The 17,629-nt window shown below is 44.4% G+C and overlaps 6 protein-coding genes across 6 annotated transcripts; 2 read left to right on the top strand and 4 right to left on the bottom strand.

Annotated features, from left to right (window-relative positions):
- Nucleotides 1–301: 301 nt before the first annotated feature.
- Bfra_011668 (putative rna recognition domain-containing protein) lies at nucleotides 302–5,779 on the bottom strand (the record flags this gene model as incomplete). Its single annotated transcript, XM_037341994.1, has 5 exons — nucleotides 302–2,571; nucleotides 3,210–5,362; nucleotides 5,414–5,526; nucleotides 5,585–5,651; nucleotides 5,736–5,779. 5 exons carry the CDS (start codon nucleotides 5,777–5,779, stop codon nucleotides 302–304), a joined length of 4,647 nt encoding a protein of 1,548 aa, XP_037188074.1.
- A 481-nt stretch (nucleotides 5,780–6,260) lies between these two features.
- Nucleotides 6,261–7,360, top strand: Bfra_011667 (putative nadh-ubiquinone oxidoreductase kda subunit protein; the record flags this gene model as incomplete). Its single annotated transcript, XM_037341993.1, has 3 exons — nucleotides 6,261–6,681; nucleotides 6,714–7,132; nucleotides 7,204–7,360. 3 exons carry the CDS (start codon nucleotides 6,261–6,263, stop codon nucleotides 7,291–7,293), a joined length of 930 nt encoding a protein of 309 aa, XP_037188073.1. The 3' UTR covers nucleotides 7,294–7,360.
- Nucleotides 7,361–8,279: 919 nt separating this feature from the next.
- Bfra_011666 (putative vitamin h protein) lies at nucleotides 8,280–10,091 on the bottom strand (the record flags this gene model as incomplete). The annotated part of the gene is made up of 6 exons (XM_037341992.1): nucleotides 8,280–8,501; nucleotides 8,555–8,670; nucleotides 8,744–9,035; nucleotides 9,084–9,347; nucleotides 9,400–9,877; nucleotides 9,928–10,091. 6 exons carry the CDS (start codon nucleotides 10,089–10,091, stop codon nucleotides 8,280–8,282), a joined length of 1,536 nt encoding a protein of 511 aa, XP_037188072.1.
- Nucleotides 10,092–10,683: 592 nt separating this feature from the next.
- On the bottom strand, nucleotides 10,684–12,739 carry Bfra_011665 (putative transcription factor cys6 protein; the record flags this gene model as incomplete). Its single annotated transcript, XM_037341991.1, has 4 exons — nucleotides 10,684–11,100; nucleotides 11,146–12,461; nucleotides 12,520–12,678; nucleotides 12,727–12,739. The coding sequence occupies 4 exons, from the start codon at nucleotides 12,737–12,739 to the stop codon at nucleotides 10,684–10,686; spliced, it is 1,905 nt and encodes a 634-aa protein (XP_037188071.1).
- Nucleotides 12,740–13,258: 519 nt separating this feature from the next.
- On the top strand, nucleotides 13,259–14,935 carry Bfra_011664 (putative carboxylesterase-lipase family protein; the record flags this gene model as incomplete). Its single annotated transcript, XM_037341990.1, has 2 exons — nucleotides 13,259–14,652; nucleotides 14,719–14,935. 2 exons carry the CDS (start codon nucleotides 13,259–13,261, stop codon nucleotides 14,933–14,935), a joined length of 1,611 nt encoding a protein of 536 aa, XP_037188070.1.
- A 180-nt stretch (nucleotides 14,936–15,115) lies between these two features.
- Bfra_011663 (uncharacterized protein) lies at nucleotides 15,116–17,105 on the bottom strand (the record flags this gene model as incomplete). Its single annotated transcript, XM_037341989.1, has 9 exons — nucleotides 15,116–15,552; nucleotides 15,636–15,726; nucleotides 15,777–15,820; nucleotides 15,871–15,907; nucleotides 15,975–16,111; nucleotides 16,164–16,201; nucleotides 16,253–16,425; nucleotides 16,490–16,636; nucleotides 16,848–17,105. 9 exons carry the CDS (start codon nucleotides 17,103–17,105, stop codon nucleotides 15,116–15,118), a joined length of 1,362 nt encoding a protein of 453 aa, XP_037188069.1.
- Between the last annotated feature and the right edge of the window lie 524 nt (nucleotides 17,106–17,629).

The raw sequence follows: 17,629 nt of genomic DNA, 5'->3' as shown, positions 1-17,629 counted from the left end.
ATAATTGATGGCTTGCGCCCTTGCCATCTTCCATAAACCCTCCATAATCGGTGCTCTTACACTACGACGTGAACCCACACCTCCATCCTATAATCCATACAAGTATCAATACAGTGAACAAACACACACATAATAATCATACAATTCGTTGCATCGTTAGCATTTCATCATCCGTCCCACCGTTTCTCCCACTCAAGTCATCAGGGTCATTGTGTTAAATGGTGAACAGATGGACCTCTATCTCGCAGATGAAAATGTTGCTCTGAGAAAATTGATCTCCCCTTTCCACAGAACATCCAATTCAATGCCCTGTCAACAGCTTCCTGTTTTTCTTCAACACAGCTAGAAGTCTCTTCTCCAACTCTTGAGTCTCCTTCTTTGCGATTTGCATTGCAGACTCCGACTCCTTTTCAGTTAGTAACTGAACGTTTCGATCCTGTCGTCCATCATCAGGATTTCGGTGCCCCACAAAACCCGCGGTATAATTTGCAACTCTATCGTTGAGGTCCATGTCATGAAAGTCTTGAGCGTGATTATTTCCATTCAAAGGGGACCAGCTGGAAGTCTCGCCCCCTTGAAGTGCAGTGTCACCTGCTAAAACATTCGCACTAAGTGCCTTTTCTAACTGGGGGTTGTTAGAGAGAGATGGTAGAACGTATTGGTTAATGTAATTCAAAGCTTCATCACGCTGAATCTTGCTGACCGCATCCATAGGCGTCGTATTGCCGGTGGACATGGATGTGGGGAAGTATGAAGCAGGTCCATTTGGAACCGCGCGGCCGCCAACCAAATTAAATCCAACGCCTGTGTTTTGCAGTCCGGAAACAAATGCAGTAGGACCGGCGTTAGCTGCAATTCTCGCTTGAAGCTCCAAGTATCGCTTCTCTTCGTCAGGAGTAAGATTGCGAACGCAATCCCCATTAGGTGTCAACATGATCCGTATTGATCCCGAAGCAATCTTGTGGACAGTATTTCCCGCGTTTAACTCGGCCCGTTCTTCAGGGCTTACATCAAGTTTTGCAAGCGCTTCGGCGAAAGCTGGTCCAAAATTATCCTTCTCTCTCTTCCTCTCATTACTGATGCCAGGTGGGGTTTTTAATATCTCAGATAAATTTGAGACAAAGGGAGCAAGGCTGGCTGGACTTGGACCTGTACGCTTTTCTACAATCTCCTCATCTTCGACAACAGGAACCTGTGGTGACTCGGATGGGGGCGTAGGTTGTTGCGCCTTTGCCTTATTCTTGCCTTTCCCCTCACTCTTATTGACAGGTTTGTCGCTGCCAGTCGAGACAGGCTTTTCTGGCACGATAGGTTCTGCGGGCTTACTTTCCTCACGGGCAATCACTGCAGGCGGAGGTGATGGCGGTCTGCTAGGCGCAGAAGTAGAAGCATTAGGTGCACTGTTAGCATTCGGCCTATCCCTCTTCTTCGTCTTTCTGCCCATAATTGGCTCTTGTTCTCCAGCTTTCTTGGCTTCAGCTGCAGCTGCCATTTGCTCTTCCAGAGCCTGTTCCTTTTTCGCAGCCTTATCCCTTTTTGTCTTTGCCGTGTTGCGAGTAGGTCGCGGCTGTCCATTCTTGGACGGACCAGGTGAGCTCGCTCTCGAAGCTGTTGCGGACATGAGAGACGCATTGTCATGCTCACTGGTGTTATCCGGAAAATGTGCGGGGTACGGAGCTACAGACGTTGCAGAAGTTGGAGCAGGGCTTCCCATTGGAGCCGTGCCCCCTTTTGGTGTCGAGGGACTGGTGGTCAAAACTTTGAGAACGAAGGGAGATCTCACTGCTGATGCCGAAGACGCTGGTAGCGCTGGGTAACCTGACGTTGGAGCAACAGTTTGACTGGGTTTCTCAAGAGTGTCTACTACATTAGTAGTAGGATTCGTGGAAGCTGAAATGGTGAAAGCAGATGGCGCTGTTTTCTGCTCGCTTGTTTTAGCACTCTTCTGGGCATTCGAGATTTTTTGTGTAGATGGCGCCTTCGAAGAGGAGGCAACTGGTTTTGAAACCTTCCTAGGTGCAGGTTTGGTTTCCTTCTGTGACCCAAGGGCTGGAAAATCATCAGTGGAGTAAGGCGTGGGAGTTGCAGGAGTAGCTGCTGCAGGGCGCAAAGGGGTTGTCGGAACTACAGGTACTGTACTAGACTGAGCTGCAGTATCCTTCGGCATACTAGAAGAAATGTTTTTGGTTTCATGTTTTGTTCTTGCTTCCGACGCTGATGTCTCAGGGGTAGGGGCAGGTAAAGCCTTAGACTTGACAGGAGAGGGCGTTGATGGTTGAGACATGGCAAGTGGAGTGGCAACACGGGGAGGGTATGCCATGCTAGCTTGTCTCGATGGTGTGAACGGAGCAGCCGCTGAAATTGTTTTAGAAGGTTTTCCGATTGGATCTTCGCGAATTGCTGGAGGAGGATGTCCATGGGGATTTGGTAGCCCAGGTGGAAAAGCCGGAGTGCTCGATCGAGACACCTCTCGGGACATTTCGCCATATCTCATGGGTGAGTCATCTGGTACACTATCTGACACCAAAGCGTCCACACTGTGCAAAATGCTTTCATCGAAAGCTGAATCTTCTAAACAAAATTAACGTTAGCGTGTCTTCATTAAAGTGAACAAATGTGAAGTGATAAGTGGGCGGTAAGGTTAAAGGAGCATCATCGGTTAATGCACAATGCTACTACAAGATAGGGACACGGTCACATCACGAATCCATCATCGTCTTCGATAATTGAAAGAGCGGGCTACTGAAGGTACAAAATATGTAAGAATGATATATTTCTCCAGCCACTGTCGTTGGCGTGGGAGCGGGGACTATAACGTACATGAGAGAAGTGGCCGCGACGAAGACGATGATGGAATTCCCGGCGTGACCTGTTTTGATCTTGTTGCGCACCCAGACGAAATAAACAGAAAATAAACGATGGCAGCAATCCCATGAGGTCCTCTCACTCATTTTCCAACCGTAATATGACGCCAATGCATCCGAAGCATCCATCTTGGAGCTATGCCATGCCCGCTAAAACAAATGTGTGCTATACCGAGCAACAATGCAACACTCTTTGAAGAGTTTTTGCCAACGCCATCCTTGTAAATGAAAAGAAATATCATTATCTACAAAAGCCACGCCAAATATTACGCCCAACCAACATGGTCATCTACCATCTGGGGAATCCTGCACCGCCGCCATACATTAGGTTGGGGTTGTACCCACCTTGAGCCTGACCACCAAACAGCCCCTGTCCGACTCCGGCATTGCTCTGTTGTTGATGCTGCATTCTCGCCTGCAAGATACTTGGGTCCGCAAGATCGACTAAGCCACCTCCCCCAGAGGAGGAAGTGTTAGCATGCCTGTGCTTCTTTCCCTTCTTTTTCTGCTTTTGACCGAAGTCATGAAACGCTCCGGTCTGAGGACCGTAGAGCGATGCCAGAAGGCCTGAAGCAGGAGCTGGAGTAGAGGAGGCAGATGGGAACTGTTGATGAAGAAAATTAGGAAACATGTACTCACGCTTACTTGTATCAAGACCCTGATTGCCGCCAGCACTAGGACGACCCCTCAAAATTTCACGAAGCATCTCACTACCATTCTCCTTGTTAGCTCCTCCGAAAGCCGAACCGGCGCCCATCGCGTTACCAAATCCATGACCTTGGCCAAACATCCCTCCACCAATAGGTGGGGTGTTGGACTTCAAACCTGACAGTCCTGGGGGAGCTGGGATCGAAGGATTAAAGGACTGGAATCCTTGCTGAGGATGACTTGAAGGGGGCATCATTGAAGCTTGCTGTTGCATCATCTTGGAATTGGCAGATGGTTTGATAGATGATGGCCCAGCGGCACCATCCCCAGCGAAACTGTACCGAGAAGATTGTCTGTTATGGCCTGGCTGTTGGAAGAGTGCGTTATTCTGGTTTAATGGATTTCCGAGTCCAACCGGGGAAGAAATGTGATCCATGAAGCTTGGCGGGACACCCGATGGGGATTTGAACATTGAGAGTTGTGATTGCTGCAATGGAGTGAGCGATCGTCCATTAACAGAACCCAAATTGCTGATGTTCTGGTAGTTTTGTTGTTGCCCAAGACTTGGACCAAATGGCCCGTTGGTAGAGCCACGTTGGATTGGCAGCTGAGAACTTTGACGACGTTGAAATCCAGGAGGTTGGTTGATCTCTCGTCCATTATCCTCTGGCTCGCCACCCAGTTGCAGACTACCACTCTCCGGTTCTTGTTCTTCCACAGGTTCAGGTACAGATTGAAGATCGGCCTGCGATTCCTGCTCCATGTGTAGACGCTCCTCCTCCTGTTGTTGCTCGCGCATCAAACGACGCTTTTCTCCACCGTGATCATCGAAAAGTAGTGGAAATGATGCAAGATCGTCTTCGTGAATCTTTGGACCATCCCAGCTGAGCACATCCGAATTGATTGACCTAAGGAGTTCGGCGCCAAAGGGTTCCTTTTCAAGATGCGAAACATCCTCGATTGAAGGGGTGGGTTCTCGAGCTTCAATGGGGCTAGCTTCCTCGGACGATTCTTCTTGATCTTCAACAAGCTCTGGTGTTTCTTCTTCGACAGCTTCAGTTGTAGAAGGAACAGCATTCGAGATAGCAGGACTGGGGGCAGCAGCGCTAGTAGCATGACTTCCTCTTCTGCTACGTTGCTGCTGTACGCCACGATTGGCCCAGTTGGCGGTTGATGGGAGAGCGGGTCCATCCCCATTGTCCGAATCATCTTTGCTTCCTTCCCGTACCATTGGTTGTGCAGCGGCAGCTAAAGGCTGTGCTTGTTGAATTGGTGGTGCTGCTTGAGCTTGAGTGCGAGATGAAGATGCCTTGGTCGGCAAAGGTCGTTGCGAGTTCACACTGTTAATCGACGACAAATCTTGCCTAGAGTAACTATCATCATTGTCGCCTGGTTCATGCAAGAACATGCAATTCTTGTTCGTGCAATTTTCATTCCGCAGATATGCCGAACAGTATTTCGTGGTTCCTAATTGCGCTCTTAAGACTCGGTCACCGTTTGTAGAACCGTTGACAGCTGTTATGCATCGTTCGGCATCCAGCTTCGAAGCGAACGTAACGTAAACTCCAAAATTTTGACCTGAATCGTTCTGTTTGGATTTACTGACCACGATCTTGAGGATCTTTCCATACTGGCCAAAATATTTCTCGCCGCGTAAGGTTTGAAGGAGCTCATCCTCTCGAATACTGGGACTTAGACCGTTGACATATACCAAGTTTTTCTGTACAACTCGTAAACCCGCTAGGTGCTTTCGATTCAGACTTTCCACTTCTCGCTTTTGTGCTTCTTTCTGTCTTATTTCGGCTTTCTTTTTGGCGTTCTTTTGGACATTGGCCTTAAATTGAGCGACTCTGTAAATTGCGGTCAGCAGGTCGATTTCTTGACGCTTTCATACTACATACTCTTCAGGTGTAACAACTTTCCATTTTATTGTCTTCTCGTCATAAGCTCTTCGGCAGGCAGGACAGAGGCCGTTGATATTGTTCTTGATATTATTGTAGCAGAACTGACATATCTAAGGTTGTGGAAGTTAGCATCAAGCCGGCAGACAGTGTCAAGAAAACAATAATTACCTGGTAACCACAAGGACATGGTTGAAAGTTCTTGTCGGATAGATCGAATTCTTCAACGCAAAGTGGGCTGTCGAAATTTGATTAGCAAAGTGTTCAAAAGATACAATTCGCCCAAGCTGAATACGGATCAACGGGAAGTATGAGAACGTACCAGGTATCATCATCTTCATCGATGAAGCTGTCTTGAGGTGCCATTTCGAGTGTTCAAATGTGCGATTGAACAACGAGACGAAATTCCAGAAAGTATGAATTTGGTTCTGATACGACGGTTTTTGGTGCGCTAATGAATACAGCGCGTTGTTAAGTATTGTGAGAGTATTATTAAATTATCAATACTCTAAGTATGAGATGCGGATTTTCCGGTATCGATACGTAGAATTCTATGTAATGTAATGGTATTGTTGTGAAGTGAAAAAGAGATCAATTAGATGAGTGTGGGTGTGGTAGGAACTTCTTCGAGGATCATGAGTTAAAGTGTAAAAGTCATGTTCGCTCTTGGTTTGTCCACGCTAAAATCTCGGTTATGTAAGCTGGAAGCAATGAGTGGCGCAAAAGTAGAAACCTCAGGCACGAGATCTAACCCTCCAGGATCAATCAAGCACCAATCTGAATATCATATCATCGTTAATGAATTTCTAATCTTTGCAATTGAACTTCATACGATTCAATTTTCAAGATGGCGATGAGGGTTTCAAATAGTCGGGCTTTGGCCTCCGCCATTAGATCTACCAAAAGCTCTTTGTGCCAACCTAAGAAGCTCAATATTCGAACATTTGCCTCCACACAACATGCCCGAGTTGTCGTCTCTCCAGATACTCCAAACATGCGCCATGCTCAGAGAGCTCCTGATGTTCCAGGAGGACTTCGAGTTCCTCCTGTGAATCCTGCAGATAAATACGCAGCAAAGGCGGATGATATGCACAGATATGGATCATGGCTCATGGGGTGCCTTCCAAAATACATTCAGCAATTCTCAGTATGGAAAGACGAGCTTGTTATATACATCTCTCCTTCTGGAGTAATTCCTGTGTTTTCATTCCTCAAATGTAAGAAATTTATGCCTAAAGATGTGACAGTACCTTGGCGAACTCTACCCGGTTTCATTTCACAGGAAGCTGATTATTTACAGATAATACCAACGCGGAATTTACTCAAATCTCAGATATTACCGCCGTTGACTTCCCTACCCGCGATCAGCGTTTCGAAATCGTCTACAACCTCCTTTCCGTTCGCCACAACTCCCGCATTCGCATTAAGACTTACGCCGATGAGGCTTCCCCCGTTCCCAGTCTCTGCAGTCTCTATGACGGCGCGAACTGGTATGAGCGTGAGGTCTATGACCTCTTCGGAGTCTTCTTTGTTGGTCACCCAGATCTCCGTCGCATCATGACAGATTATGGGTTTGATGGCCATCCATTACGGAAAGATTTTCCATTGACAGGTTACACGGAGATTAGATTTGATGAGGAGAAGAAACGTATTGTGGTAGAACCATTGGAGTTGACTCAAGCGTTCAGGAACTTTGAGGGCGGAACTGCTGCTTGGGAGGTATGTTCACGTTTTCATTTCACTCCTGCCACTTTTGAACTATTAAAGTGCATGATACTAAAATCAAATAGCAAGTCGGACCTGGTGTTGATAGAAAACCCACCACATTCAAACTCCCTACACCCAAGCCAGAGGAGAAGAAAGAAGAACCAAAGAAATAGATTCAAAGAGTCTATTGTATATAAACTGTCTACAAACGTATTTTATATCCATACAAAGATTTCTAAACCCCATACAAATGTCTTGTTACAGACATGCTAGAATCTCGCCTCCGCATTGCCGAAGCTACGTCGGATTGCATGGAAACAGAAACCTTTCGTGCCACTACAATCAGTAATGATTTCAGCTCATGTCGTACATCTCTAGATGCACATTAGGCCAATTGCTATTCACTTTCCGTAATTATTAATATGGAAGCTGCCCAAAATTCCTGTTTTCAGTATTAGTGGTATGAAACTAGGCCATCATCCTCGTCATACTTTAATACAATCATTTCCACCCACCCGTTCTTGCTCATTAATATGCTCGCCTCAAGTTGCCCATCAAAACAATCGAACAGATGATCGACGAACATAGTCCCCCCGCGTCAAGTTGTAAGACCATTCCCTTCTGAATCTAGTCGAATGTTAAAAATCTCTAAGTCATACATCTTCAATGAATTTCCTTGAAACACTGCTCTCTAGTGAGATACCATCTCAAGAATACCAATTCGCTTTCTATTCCATGGTTTTGAGTTCTGGTCTTTTCTAGCCTTTTCGATCTTTTTCGACAATTTCCTGAGTCGAGCTCCTCACGTGTCATCGTAATTACCCGAGTACTGATTGGTCGGTCTAACTGGCTTGAAGTATTTTGTTGCACATCTCAAAGGAAGACGCACACAGTGGCATATCTGCGCACAATTCTTTTTTTCTAAGATTTGTAAATAAGAGAGAGTTTTGCCAAGGATGGCATTCAAATATGCAGTCAGTGTTGCATTTCCTCAGTTGCATTCATGATGATCATTGGTGTTTTAGTATCTGAATATCTTGGACAGATTGCGTCGAGTAAACAAGCATTACAATATGAACTCATGTATATTATTCTTCGACTCTTGGATCTAAAATAGCGACTAATAATACGATGATACTTGACAACCTCAAGTTTCAATTTATAAATAATAACGAAATCCTTTATTTTCCCAATCGGTTAATACAACACGCTCGACTGTCAAATCCACATCATCAATATCCTCTACATGTTTTGGCTCGGGATCAATGTAAACTCCTTGTTCTCGATCGCGTCGTTTGTTCTCCCTGTCCATATACTGTCTTAAAATGATTGATAGCACAATGGAGATGGCCAGGCAAGCGATCATGCCGTTGTATGCCGTCTGTTACACCAATTAGTTTTCAACAATCGAATGATAGGTTAGAGAGTCCATACGTGGTAATTTGGAGCTTCTGCGGATTTGAATAGCTGAGGCCCACCAATGTTGCCAGCACAGTATCCGATGAAGAAGATAGCATTGACGGTGGTTTTCTTGGTGAATCCTGCTGTATCTGTGCGAAGATATTAGTCCACATGGAGTGCTAAGAGAAGTAATTAAAAAGCTCATGGCGGGATTCAACTTACTGCTAGCCATCAAACTGAGAAGAAGAGGGAAGGCGGAGGAAAACAAGATCATCATCCAGCATCCGACCAGACGTCCATATCTGTTGGATGTTGGAAGTTCCTTGACCAACAATATCCCAACCAAAGCAAATATATATCCAACAACGATAATTATGAGACGGGACCTGCGAACTTTCGAAGCTGTGTAGGTCGCAGCAATCACAGCTGCAATTTGGAAACCTCCGTTGGGTATGCCAAGTAAGATGGTATCCAGCTGGCCGAAACCGAAGGATTTGATGATCAAGGATCCGAACTTAATTCATTAGTGCAGGAACAACATCATTGCAGTGAAGAGTCTTACATTTGAAACTACTCCATTGGTAATTGATGTCACAGCGATAATGAGGGATATCAACCATGTTTTAGGATCAAGAAGAGCCTCAATGCATTGAGATCTTGACCACTTATTTGTCTTGAAACTATGTTGTGTCTTTTGCGGTCGTCGATCAGCAATTTCTCGCTCGCGTTGAGTGAGAAATCGAGCAGTCAAGGGGGCATCCGGCAAAGTGAAATAAAGTAGGACACCCCAGGCAATAGTAATCAAACCGAAGATGATAAATAGCCACTGCGATGCATGCGTTAGATGCGCATCAACAACAATTTGAAAGATGACTTACTCTCCATGATCCCAAGCGTCCTCCGATGTGAGCAATACCATAAGCTAGCAAGCCCCCAAAGGTATTGGCAATCCCATTTCCCAAAAACCATATTCCATGTCTCCAAGCATGCTCAGAAGGCTTATACCATATTCCCGTCAGCAAACTGAACCCAGGACTAACAGTACTCTCCGTGATTCCCAAGAGAACGCGGAGAATACACAACCCAACAAAGTTATTGGCAGCTCCATGACACCCTAAGACAATGGCCCAGATGACAATTGAAACCGAGAGAAACTTCGCCAATGGGAACTTGATAAAGCCCAAGGAGGCTGGGTAGTTGGCTATCAGATAGCCAAAATAGAAAGCACTTCCTAACCATGAATATTCCTGTCCCACAAGCCCAGTGTCAGGTATCAAACCCATTATTGAAGCATAGTTAAGACTGCTTTTATCGAGGAATTGTAGAAAATAGGAGGCCGTTAGTAGTGGCATCAAACTATTTGGTCTGTTAGATTTCTCGTACTACATCGAGATTGTGTTACTTACCGCCAATCAATCTTTCTCAATAGTGCTTTCTCTTCTGCGGTCGTGGGATGGCAATAGACCTCGCCGATTTCCATGTTCTCAGTGTCTTTTCCCGCTTGAGAAGCATTTGAATCAGTACGAACAGCGTCTCCGCTAAGGTCCTTTGCTTTATCAATTGAAGTCATGATCGAAGATAGAGTGTTGAATGGGATCTGAAGTCAGAATCATCCCCAGTGGGCATTTGAGAAATTATATCAATGCCAATTGCTCGAGGCTAAGATGGAACATGTTCAAGAGAGCTCAGGGTGCTATCTCTGTCCTTATCAGCAACAATAGAGCTACTACAGAAACTCATGATATTGAGCACTGGGGAAGGTTGGGGAAAATCTCCGAGATGTGATACTCGGTAACCCGAGCTAGTGATTTGCCAGAATTGACGACGAGCCAAACCATGATGTATTCGCCGTTATCGGCCTCATATCAATTCGTGGGACGTGCTTATCTTTTAAATATTCACGTGATACTATTCTTTCAATCAAGGTGACTGTCTTAAAGTAATTGATGAATCTACAGCTCTGTGTAAGATCATGAGTGATATTTGGTTAGCCCAATTTGAAGAAGATCGCTTGTCGTACATGCATGTCTGGGGCTGGCATCTGCGTAACCCCTCGTCTCATTTAGTTCTAAGACATCCGAAGTGCCGTGTTCAATTTCAATTGGAATTCCAACAAGTGCATGAAATTAGTTTTGGAATTTAAATACATCTGATCAATAAAGTTACATAGCCAGGATAATTTCTTTTACTTTACTCAAAGATATGATCCCCAAATTGTTCCGCTTGAATGTAGAAATCCCTTGCAGTGATTTGCGAAGGCGATGATCAGTGATTCGACCCTGTAACCATTCTTGATGAATCATGTCATTTGTTTCAATGGCCGCAATGAACAACGACCATTGAAATTCGTATACCGGTTGTTGCGATCCCGCAGGAGAAACGTACATGGCGAATCGAAGTAGTTGGCTCAGAGCGGTTTTGATCTCAGTCGAAGTTTCTGCTCCGAAGGAGCTTGACCTACATCGGGCGAAATATATCTGCAGAGCGTAAAACATGGTAGCTGAGTTTGCGCAATTGAGCTTCATGGCTGGTTGCAAGGTCATATCTGAAGATCCGTAGTAAAACACAGCACCATAACGCTGCAATAAGTAAGTACTAGTTTTCCGAGATGTGTAGCAACTTACTATCTCTAAAGCCGCGAACTCTTTTCGCAGACTTTCTTGCATCACATCTGTCTCCGTACATGGGGGTTTATGACTGAATTCGCTAATTTTGCAACATAGAACCAGCAAATTAGACATCATATCGACTGGTAAACAACTCTCAATATCTCGAATGCTTTGTGATATTGGGTATTCTGCTCCCCAATTCAGTTGTAGAGCAAGACGAGATTCCGCTTGTATTGCTAAAAGTTGATCAGGATGTGCTTGAAAATGGTTTGCCAAGTTAGGCTTGCATCCCAAAAAGCTCCCTTGAGCATCCATTTTTAGCAACCACATGATAATACGAGCGATCAGACTTCGCTCTGCACCATTCTTAGTCGAGCTTTGGCTGGCTGAAGATGATCGAACATGCGTTGGTACTATTAAATTATGCTTTGTCAGATGGTCTATTGCCGTAAGACTCAGACGGTCTAATTTTGATATAATTGTACCGTTCGATCGCGACATATACATATGTATGCAGTAAAAAGCAGCCAGCATTGCGAGATGGTCTGCGGTATTCTCACACTGCAAAGCTTGCATGAGTTTCTCCGTGCCTTTTTCGTAATGTTTGTGCCCAATTTGGCGAAGACGGCTAGCACTGTCAGGATTGGAAGGCATATCGTGGAGCGAAACAGCTAATATGAGATGAAGAAGCATATCCGAGTGCTTTAGTGCATGAATTAACAATAAGGTAGGAGTAGACCACTGTGGATCTCTCGTCGTTTGAGATAGTGAGAATGCTGTTCGGTAGTGTGTAAGAGCCAACTCTTCGTCGTTGTTTAGGGACATCCCATTTTCTAGCGACCCCTCTTGTGTCGACAGTATATTCGCAATAGCAAGCGGTTCAAAAGATAGAGGGCTGTAATGTGTGCGAGTATATACATTCAGACTATGAGGGTCTGGAAGTAACCATTCGGCAACCGGGTCCAATAACATATCTGCTCCTGCCTCAATAATTGGCGCCTGATTTTGAGTTACGCCTTCGGGGTGTCCCACTGAAAATGAAGATGCTGATGCTGCTGCCAACCCATGGTCATATCCTGAAAGATAATGATTTAACAGTGCTTCTGATTCTTGTGGTTGTTCCTCTAATACTTGTAAAGCTGGTGAAAGTGACTGAGGAGACCAGTCAGAATCTCGAGACTTTATTGGGCCAGCACCACGTCTTCGTTCTCTTACGCTTGGTATAATACGGGAGCACGGCTGCTGGCAGTCAAGCTTCAAACGCTCACATCTTCCGCATGAAGGAAGACGCTCATCACATTTGACTTTTTTTGCACGGCACGTTAAGCAGCCTTTCGATCAAACCATTAGCAAATGCTTGATTTTATTGATGCTGGATCACTTACCTACCGTATTTGGAACGACCAGTTGTCTTCGATCGTTTTCGTTTAAGACTGATATTATCGGACATGGATGGAGAGACCGACACGATCAGAGTGTCATACAAATTGGCAATACCATACACATAGTATGATCGATACAAAACGTTCTTGAGAGATTTCGACAATTCTTCGGTTCGTCAGCACATTTGAGCTTGTGCGTCAGTACAAGACATACGATGAAGCTGCATGGAGTTTCCCTAGCTCGTCGATGATTGTATCTTCTGATGACAGAGTTGGTGCACGGCACAATGAAAATCGAAGATAATCCACTGGACCCCCACTTTCTCCACACTGAAACACTATCAAAGGACACAGACTCCAAATAATTAAGCGAGGGAACGTCGGTAACTGCAGGGTTTGATTGGCTGAAATACACGATGTGCTCTCGTATCTGTCATTTCTCCTCTATTAGGGAAATCACGACCCTACATATTAATGCCTTTTTTAATCTTTACTTTATATCAATCTCACTACTGATATGGAAATCTTCGGACTCTTGAAGTGAAAGCAGGTTTGAAAATCAGTTCATCGCGAGTAATCAAGTGGGATAGAAAACATTCACACAATTGTTTAAGCAAGGTCTTCGCCATTCACGACCTCTTCTATTTTCACCTACCAAATTTTTCAATATTTCGTTCAACTTTTGGCTTGAAATCAATTCAGCAACTCCAAACCGTTAAGATAGCTTAAGATCTTCCCCCGGCGTCATGGGTAATACTATATCATACAACGTTGCGGAGCATAAGCTCGATCTTGGCGACGGAAAAGGTTCTATCACAGGTCTTCAATATGATAAAAAGGCACGTCGGTATGCTGGGGTACCATATGCACTGCCTCCCTTAGGAGATTTGCGCTGGCGAAAGCCTCAACCACTACCTGCCGACCATTCGTATACGTCACATGATGGCACGGCATTCGATGCTACAAAATTTGGACCGATTTGTCCACAGGCCGCTTATATGTCAGCCAAGAAAACGGGAACTCCGGAAGAGGCATTTGGCGAAGATTGTCTAAGGCTCAATATCTGGACGCCGGTTGAATCAACCAAAGATAAGAAATGGCCAGTTATGTTATGGCTCCATGGAGGGTGGTTTCAAATAGGAGATCCATCACATGAGCCGGGAATGGATCCAACCGAACTCATTTCAACAGGGGAGTTGAACGCAATCGTAGTAGCTATCGGTTATAGACTGAATCTGTTTGGCTTTCTCGCTGGTGATGCCTTGCAAGCAGAGAACGACTGCGCAGAAGCAGGTAACTATGGATTATGGGATCAGAGACTAGCTATTGATTGGGTACACGAGAATATTGCACGATTTGGTGGTGATGTGGAGAACATTACCCTTGCAGGGAGAAGCGCAGGCGCTTATGCTGTACATGCACATGCTATGTACGAGTTTCAAAACCCAGCAATTTCAGCTGCATCTGCGTCATTCCATCGAATTGTCATGATGTCAAACGCAATCCCCGCACAACCGAAGACACCCGCTGAATGTCAAGGCCAGTTTGACGAACTGTGTCAGTTCTTTGAAATTCCAAAAGGCTCCAGTGGTGCCGAAAAGTTAGCATTGCTACGCAGGATAGAGTCGAAAAAACTTGTAGACGCCATCATGAAATTGAAAAATCACACATTCCGACCCGTGACGGATTCATCATTCATTCAACCAGGCATGATGAACTACCATCGCAATGGTATTTTTGCGGAAGGATTCAAAAAGCGAAATTTCAAGATACTGATTGGCGAAATGTTAAATGAAGAGACGCTTTATGCTGCAACGAATGGACCTGAAGCAAACGTGGACTCTCTTCGCCTTCAAGTTTCCAACTACTATGCACCTGCAACAACGTCTCGCGTGCTAAAACACTATAAACTCCCAAATACAGAGGAGAGGAGCGATTGGACGGCATTATATGGTCACATAATTTCTGATGGACAAGTGCGCGCACCATCCCGGTTTTTGGCAAACAGCCTTTTCTCAAATGGTGTAGGAGTTGAGGATATCTGGCGGTATAGGATTTCGTATCGACTATCATTTATAACAGATGCTGTAGCACCAAGAAGCTTTGGTGTAGCTCATGCGATGGATAAACCTTTCTGGAAGTAAGTCTTTCTGTTCGAAAAAAACTGCGGACGGCATTTGACTGACATATCTCTCACCCCGAATAGTTTCTCAATAATTCACGGTCCGACTGAGCAAGAACTCGTTCTGATGACGGATTGGATTGGTGACTTGGTCGCATTCGTGGGTGCTGAGAATGACCATCGATATGGTCCTAAGGAGATTGATGAGTTCAAAGTTGCTACACCGGAGGGCAAGATTGAGATCCAAAAGGACACAAGGTGGAAGGAACTCTTGGAGCTTGCTGATATATTCTCTGGATGAAAAATTTCAGAACTTGTTACGCAAAATAATCTTCAATTATGAACAACTGAAGTCTAGACTTGAAACCTATGAAACTTCCATGAACAAATATAACACCTCAAGTTGATCTGACATTAAACCCAATGTGACAAGAAAGTTCCATCTTCGACATAGTATACAAGCATGCTAGTACGCCAGAACCTAGCAAGTGCCATTAGCGCAACACGCGGGCGATTCCTTTGTACATCCTTCCTCATTACAACTACAATTCTTAGGATCCGGTGGTAATGTAACGACAGGTGCTGATGTAGAAGTTGCCGAAGTTGCAGGTGCAGAAGATGAGGACGGTTCGTCATCTAGTGGTATGACATAATCGCAAATAATCGCACTAGTGTCATCAGCATCAATTACTGCCTCACCGTGGCAATTTGCAGGCCAGACTGGTTTTGGCAGAGTTGCAGGATCTGTGCTTTCGTCTCCAAGATCGAGGTTCTCGACAGTGGCCTGGACGTCGGTTTGTCTGGTCATGCGGTTGAAACCACGTTCGGGTAGTTTTCCCGGGTAGGCTGTCCCTTTACCTGACCATCCCCATTGTTTTCCGTATATTTTGTCCACAAAGTACCAGACGTAATTCTCCACTGTCTGATTGTCAGCTTCTTCAAAGCATTGAAAGCCGAAAATGGGTGGAAAGTGGTGAGAAGAAACTCCTCGTGACACGTACCATTAGCAACAATATTCTGGTTTATATGCATTTTATCACCCTGCATAAATTTCCATGCATAGTCTCTCGCTGAACTCATCCCATATATTTTCTATATAGCATTCAGCGCCAAACTAGAGCCAACAAGATTAGACAACTTACACGTTTTGGGAGATGGTCATCAATCGTATCGAACAGATCTGTAACTGTCATTAATCATTAGCACATGCTTTTGTTGCGAAGATCTAAAACTTACGATGTTCACTGTATCCCATTATGTCACAATGTAACCACTAATTCCAACTTAATTAGCTTCGCTGTTTTGGAGAATCAATTCCGAGAAAAAGTGTGTATATTTACTTCATGAAGCATAACTTGCTCATACGAGACATATTTCAAAGCCCCCAGACTATCTTCGGATACTTTTGGACCACCAAGAATCTCGTTCAAGTATTTGCGGCCTTGAAAAAATCTATCACAGAATACAATTGTCCATCCTATTGCAAGCTCTTTTTAGGTATAATTCGAAGATATTTGAAGTCAACTCACCATTAGGAGTCCATTTTGGATTTATGGCATACGCGTGGCTAAAATGATTGTTAGGCCTACATATGATTGAACGAGACAGAAAAACCTACACATCTGATTTTGAGCAGCCCTTGGCATTCGCAGGTAGCGTTTCTGGATCCTTGCATTGGTATGTGATTCTAGAACGCCTGGTAGATTTTTTTGTCCCGTCAAGTGGGAATCTGGATGGCAACAACATGTTGTGGCGTATTGAAGCCTCAGTGGCCTGGGAGTCTTTGTTGGACTAACTCGTATTTGAGTATATTCATAGAGTGATATAGAGAGCGGAAGAAAAAAATGCTACTTACTGTCCATCGACCGCCTATCGGTGCTATGTCGTTCCGAACGAAGAACTTATTGAATGATCTGTCTTTCAACAATGTATCGCTTCCAGCATATTCGGCAAGTCTTACAGCGTTTCGCGTAGCTTCCACAAGAATATTGAAACTTTCAATCTGCGAGTGATGGTTAACGAAAGACACCATGCGGAAATACATATTGGGTACTCGTCACTCCAGACTGAATCTTCTCCATCAAAGGAACTCGAGTATTGGAAATCCAATTGGGAAATGGGAAGTAGTCAACAATTGAATTCTCAATATTGATTTTTTTAACAAATGTTGAACCTTAAAAGACTCTTGTCATGAGTGTGGAACTGCAACTTACATCGCACGATACATCATACTTGCTTCCGTACGGCCGCTCTGCATTAGGATACGCCGTGGCCCACCAGACCCCCTTGTACGCATTTTGCAAGTTATTGAGCATAGCTATTTCAGACAAATCCAGGGCTCTTTTCTCGATGATAGTGTTAGATATACCGGTATCTCTGATATCTAAATACTCAAATGGTAACACTGCAGATAGAACCAAAGAACATTGAAAAAGAACAGTTGCCAACGGAGTAAACTTCATTTGCAGCATTTTGTCGGATTCTTAAACAAGAACAAAATTTAATGGAAACTAATCAAAGTATGTATACAGAATGGAATTCAAAACAAGATTTCATCTTGAAGTCTTTATACGTCTACTAAGACTACTATATTCTTCCTTGAGGGAGAAATGAAGGAGTAGAATCTGTCCTCGCCCCAAATCCAACTTCTATAGCCTACATTCAGTGCTTAGAAGTGTACTCATCTTGTAACTGTTTGCAACTCAGTAAGTAAAAGCGTGAAGTGTCTATATTCACAGTAAGTCAAGGCTGAATTCCCTGAGCTGCATGACTTTATGCTAAATTTAGGGTCAGTGAGGCAGATAATCGATGACCGCGACTACAACCATCGATGGTGGCTCAGGAATATATATCGTTGCTCGGATGTCTCTGAAACTTGAGAATCTGAGAATCAATACCGCTTACTATGAGATGTTATTCGTTGCTAGAGTGGGGGAGTGAAAATAGTCCTATTGGCATGCAGGTACTCGAAGTTAATTTGCTGAAAGGGGAGAAT

This window comes from Botrytis fragariae (genome assembly GCF_013461495.1).
Source record: "Botrytis fragariae strain BVB16 chromosome Unknown tig00000251, whole genome shotgun sequence".
Lineage (NCBI taxonomy): Eukaryota > Fungi > Ascomycota > Leotiomycetes > Helotiales > Sclerotiniaceae > Botrytis > Botrytis fragariae.
The sequence above is the reverse complement of the archived record's forward strand: the minus strand, read 5'-3'. Positions and strand labels throughout refer to the sequence as shown.